At 38.7% G+C, this 6000-nt stretch overlaps 1 protein-coding gene across 1 annotated transcript in view; it reads right to left on the bottom strand.

The window, feature by feature from the left end:
• Positions 1-1776: 1776 nt before the first annotated feature.
• The window catches only part of FECH (ferrochelatase), a 40579-nt gene continuing 36355 nt past the window's right edge, over positions 1777-6000 (bottom strand). The window contains exons 9-11 of the mRNA XM_038744318.1: positions 4217-4381; positions 2484-2543; positions 1777-2061 (exon numbers count right to left, since the gene is read on the bottom strand). Coding sequence (XP_038600246.1) covers positions 1927-2061; positions 2484-2543; positions 4217-4381 — 360 coding nt within the window. The 3' untranslated portion in view covers positions 1777-1926. The remainder of the gene's footprint in view (positions 2062-2483; positions 2544-4216; positions 4382-6000) is intronic.

The following is a 6000-nucleotide window of genomic DNA, read 5'->3' as shown; positions in this document are numbered from 1 at the left end:
ATAATATTTATTAATGCAGATCCTGACATTAGAAGAGCTATAAAATCCTCTAAAGAATATTCCCATTTTCAAAGTTTGCTAAAAATCAAATACACAAAAGTCTTTTTGAAGAGGAAAATGTATTTGGCTTTTGAGCAAAAGAACAAAAGGCGATCATTACAAATTCTACAGTGCATAGATATGATGATTGGATTAAAAATTTTAATACACTAATCAGAACATACCATATTATTCAATATTATTACTAAATTTTAAAGCACTTTTTCTACTAAGACCTTAATAGTAATCATAATAATAACTGTATTTGTTAAGTGCTTGCTATGTGCCAACCACTGTATTAAATGCTGAAACAGAGACAAGATAATTAGGTCCCACATGAGATGCACAGTCTACGTAGAAAGGAGAACAGGATGTTGCTAAACTCACTTCCAAAATGCAGTAATTCACAAAAAAACCTATGTAGGAGGCAGAAATTCGACTTCATTTTTGTCTATTAAAATAGTAAATAGAAAATTAACTAAGAAGTGATGTATAGTTCTCAAAGAGTGACTAGTTTGGAAGAATTCTAGTTTGGAAGAACAAAGTAGCATGGACTGGTGGAAAGAGCATAGGCCTGGGAGTTGGAGGACCTGTATTCTATCTCCATTTCTACCACTTGTCCGCTGTGTGACCTAGGGCAAATCACTTAACTTCTCTGTGCCTCAGTTACCTCATCTGTAAAACAGGGATTAAGACTGGGGCGACATGGACTGTGTCCAACCTGGTTATCTTGCATCTTCGTCAGCACTTAGTGCATTGCCTGGCACACGGTGTGTGCTTAACAAATACCATTAAAAAAACCCTCTCCTCATCTATAAGTATTGTAAAGGAAGAAGGTAGGAGAAAAGAGGTAGAGAGAGATATTACAAATAAGAACTGAAAGAAAGAAAAAAAAGCAGAAAATGACAGACGTGAGGCAGTAAAGAGGGGTTAAAATAAAAAAAACCCACAGATATGAAAGATGAACTAATTTCCTAAGAATTGAAAATGGAGAAATAAAATTTTTCAATAACTCTGATGCGATATACAGATTAACTTCACAGATGATGGAACTATGGCTAATTCTTCTTCTGTTACCATCCAGAAAATCATCAAGTTAATCATGGTAAGAATTATCTAATATTCTTAATTTTAGATATTTCTTTAGGGACAGTTGAACGCATTCAGGAATGTGCTCTATTGTCTTAATTTTGGAAGGAGAAAACTAAGTATCAGTGCAGTAAAATTACTTGCCATTCATGTATGATGGGCACAACCATAGATTCCTGACTTCACTTATATTCTCTATCCAAAACCCCATTCTCTTTTTCAAACAGAAGGAATTTTGAATAAAAGCTTTTTTTAATATTGTACTTTCCCAATTAAAAAAGACCAAGTAGCCTAGAAAATGTAAACAACCTGGTCTTCCCTGACCGGTATGGGATGACCCCTATCTATATGCTTGCAACATTTCTGGGCGGCAACTGAAAAAGGCTAGTTCATTTAAAATGATGGTGAGCTTCTATAAAATACTTTTAAATCATCAGAAAGGTCTTTGAGATCCTTCAATATAAACATTATGAATCAGAACAGATTTGCAATAGTACTCACACTGAAACAGCAGCTTAAAGAAAATAAATCCCCATGTCTGGAAGATTCAAATGTAAATATGTTCAGTGCACTAGCGTAGAAAAATAAAATTCTCTCTAGAGAGCTTTCCGTGTGACTCCCTACACGCAAATCAAGCAACTTATTCAAAAGGTTGGTTAATATTTTAATGTAATTTGGTTCCTTTTTTCTGCCCAACATTCTCTTCAAAAATAAGGAACGGTCGTAGCTGGGAGGCTTGTGGCAACACTCCAGGAAGGTTTTGTCCTGTCTAATCCAACTTGGGTTCCTGGCCATGGGTCACAGCTGTTGATTAGTGAAGAAGGATTTTGTCTCCCTGCAGACAGGATTTACACAGAGTGGACAACTCAGAGTTAACTGCTTGGAGCATATTTCATTGGATTTCAGATGCGAATGAACCAAGTCAGCCAGTGCCTGAAAAATAAATGATAAGATGAGAAGATGAGTCGGTAGTTAAAAGTGTACTTGAACATGCTTGTTTTTTCTTGGATCCTGGATCACTGAGATGGGGGGATGTTTCTGTTCTACTGCTCATTGTGTTGAAAAGGTTAAAATTCAAGCTTTAGGAAATCCAGAGAAATGAACCTGTCCCCAGCACCCCCAAATAATGTTCTCTGGAAAAGGGATTTAAAACAAGCCATAGGTGTGAGGAGAAACTTAAGACAAATGGGGATACCAGGAATAAACAATTTAAGAGGGATTTCGATTTTTATTTTTTGCAATTAATTGGAACTCAAAATGTTTTAATATGTGAGAAAACCAATATTCTGTTAAGAGTTTCTCAGAGGACTGCTACACAGTATGTTCTACTAAAACAACTGTAATGATATAGATACCTTGGAGAACAATGGATTTCCATTAAGAGACTCTGCTCTTCTGATGTTTTCAACTCCACACTGAATCAAATGAGGAAAAAAAAACCCATACATTTTATTATTAGAGAGTCACTGCTACTAAAAACAAAAATATGACTGTCCCTGGTTGCCCTCAAATATTAACATGACTCTGCTTTTAGGCTACCTTTCGTGCTGTTTACGTCAAATTAGTCTTAAATTTTTATTTGTTCTTATTTTTCTGTTCATCTTCTGCGTTCCCCTACATGCTTAATTTTCAACCAATAATGACAGTTGCAAATAGCAATTCCGAGGATAGGGACTATCAGTAGCACTTGAAATAACTCTTAAATTATTCAATCTATTATTTGGCTTCTGCCCAGCAGGTAAATAAAATGGAATTCAGATGCACAACTTTAGTAGCATCTAGTCATATTTTTCCTTATTTGTTTTTGATTTTTAAACTTCACAGATGAGAGGCAACATATCTCCTGATCTCATCCTCTTTACAATAAAGGCCCTCTTTAGATCTCCGAAACAAGATGTTTGGTCCCAATATTATTTCTACATCATTGATCTAATCCTTTTGTCCCTGTTCCTTGCAACTTGAGATATATCGATTCACTTCATGACATTTTTTCTCATATCAGGGAACGATTATCCGGTCAGTGGATTACATAGGTCCTTGGCTTCTCCGCCTTCTGACTGCCTGCCTTTCAGCCATCCTCTCAGAGACCTGGCGAGAAAAACCCCAACTCGTCTGCTCTGCTATTTTCAGCAGCTCTGCTAAAAAATGTTTGTAGACAAGGGTATCAAATCTATTGGATACAGAGGGACTGAAAAATATGCATTGCAATTATTCACATTAACCCTCATCCCCTATTATCAAGGATAATTAACACTTGTTCATCTTAAATGACAACTCAATTCACGGATTCACATCCGCTTTACATTCAAATTTTAAGGAGACTATTTGTTATTTCAGTAACTACATGGATCATTATTTCATCATGACGACACCTATGTGAACCCATAAAGCACATTTCCTTATTTTGAAAAATACAAAAAAATCTCTGTACAATGCCCGCACTATTATCAGTTAATTGTAATGGCATTTATTAAATGCTTACTACGTGCAAAGCACTGTTCTAAGCGCTGGGGAGGTTCCAATGTGATCAGGTTGTCCCACTGAGGGCTCAGAGTCTTCATCCCCATTTTACAGACAAGGGAACTGACAGCTCACAGCCTTAATCCCCATTTTACAGATGAGGGAACTGAGGCACAGAGAAGTTAAGTGACTTGCCCAAAGTCACACAGCTGACAATTGGCAGAGCTGGAATTCGAACCCATGACCTCTGACTCCAAAGCCCGTGCTCTTTCCACCGAGCCACGCTGCTTCAATTAAAATCCTTCCTCTGGACTCTAAATTCGTTTTGGGCGGGGAACGTGCTTACCAACTCTGTCATACTATACTCTCCCCAGGCGCTTTGTACAGTGCTCTGCATAAGTAAGCGCTCAATAAATACAATTGATTGATTCCACTAAACCACTCTTGCTCATCACCCTCAGCTTTTAATGCCACTTCTTTAGGACCCAGAACATCAACAAGGGAAGAGAAGGAACTATGGACACTTCATCATGCTTAAAGACACAGAATCTGCAGTTGGGATTACGTTTCCCTCCATAAGTAAAACAATATTATCGTTACTACAGAAAGATAGATGCAATCGTTTTACCTCATTTGCTAGAACTTGTGAGTATTCAATATCCAGCTCATACAGGGTTTCAATGTGGTCACTAGTAAACGCTATAGGAACCAGAAGGATGTTCTTTCTACCCCTCTTACAAAGTCCTTTAATAGTTTCATCAGTTTGTGGACCCAGCCAAGGCATTGGACCAACCTATGGAAAAAAAAAGAATTTGAAGTCATACAAATCCATACTGCCTTACCTGCATTTAACAACCGAAAACCAAAGCAAACAAAAAAAAAACCCTACTTGAATTCACAAGGTGACCAATTGCTATTTCTGTGCTTGTAATTCTCCTCAATCAGTTTCCTTATCCCTTACCTCCTACTTGTTCCATAGCTCACTGAGTGTCTTCAGCCTGGTTAAGCTCTGGGGTTTCAAGTTGATTTAGCGTCCATAAAAGTGCTATTTTGACTGAATGCTTTATATTACAGCAGACTTTGTCAAGTAGTTTTGTGGCAACCGTGAAAAAGCCTCGGAAATTGATTTTTAACCTAGTAGGTTCTAATTCCCAAGTGATTCACCAACATGAAAATCAGTGCTTAGGGAAGCAAATTAGTTCTTTCAGGCCAAGAGTTAATTAATTAATTCATTCATTCAATCGTATTTATTGAGCGCTTACTGTGTGCAGAGCACTGTACTAAGCGCTTGGGAAGTACAAGTTGGCAACAGAGACGGTCCCTACCCAACAGCGGGCTCACAGTCTAGAAGGGGGAGACAGAGAACAAAACAAAACATACTAACAAAATAAAATAAATAGAATCTGTACAAATAAAATAGAGTAATAAATATTAAGAGCTTACTATGAGCCAAGCACTACGGTGGATACAAGCAAATCAGGTTGGACACAGGTTGTCATTCATTCAATCGTGTTTGAATGGAGTTAATGGAGTTAATCCATTTCTGTTGTTAAATACTAAGTTAGGGGTTGGCAACCCCTGATATATGCATTACCCCCCGGCCTGGCACATGGGCTCTGGCTACTGCTCAGCTATGATTGCCCTGAAGATCACAAATTTCTTCTGAAACAGGGTGGGGGACCAAAGGAATTAAAGGGGTGGCTGCCTCAGTTTCCAAGTTGGGCCGACAAAGATCGGGAGTGGGAGGAGCGCAGGCCTGGATTTTCTCCTCGCACCTGGGGCCGTGCTCACATATTCCCCGCTCACAAACGGGAGAGTGTCTCACGGCTGTCTGGCGCTGGCTCCGTAGCTCACAAGGCACTTAAAATGGCACCGAGGCCCGATGTGGCCAGTTGCCCCCTTGCCCGGGCCACTTGGAGCCATTAGAAAAACAGAAGAAAGTGTCCACTAGGCAACTACTCAAAAGTGAAGCGGGCAACGTGGCACTTAATCTTTCACCAACGTCCCGCTCCACCTTCCTTTCACCCTCACCACCCGATGCAAAAGAGAGCTTACTGACTCCTGCATTACACGATCTGCTAGTGGTCGGCAAGAGTTAATCCTGCCTTCTGGGAGGGCGACTAGCTAGCAGACTCAGCGAGGCTTTCTGCGGCTCATTGTAACGGTGCTTCGTTGCTCTTCGTAAAGTGAAAAAGCACTTTGTAGCTAACATTTTTCAAACATTATTCTCCTACGCTGCATTATATCATTTTATTTTTAAATTTGCTTTTCAAGACCTTTCAAAACTCCCATTTGGTCTTGAAAAAGAAATGCAAAAACGGACTTTCTAAAAGGGTTAGTTTTAATTTCTACTGGTCCAACTTTCTTTGGCAAAATAAATCTTAAAAAAGTAGCTTAGGCTTAAATTATTTA

This window comes from Tachyglossus aculeatus, chromosome 3 (assembly GCF_015852505.1).
Source record: "Tachyglossus aculeatus isolate mTacAcu1 chromosome 3, mTacAcu1.pri, whole genome shotgun sequence".
In the NCBI taxonomy this organism is placed as follows: domain Eukaryota; kingdom Metazoa; phylum Chordata; class Mammalia; order Monotremata; family Tachyglossidae; genus Tachyglossus; species Tachyglossus aculeatus.
This window is presented reverse-complemented; position numbering and strand designations above follow the sequence as displayed.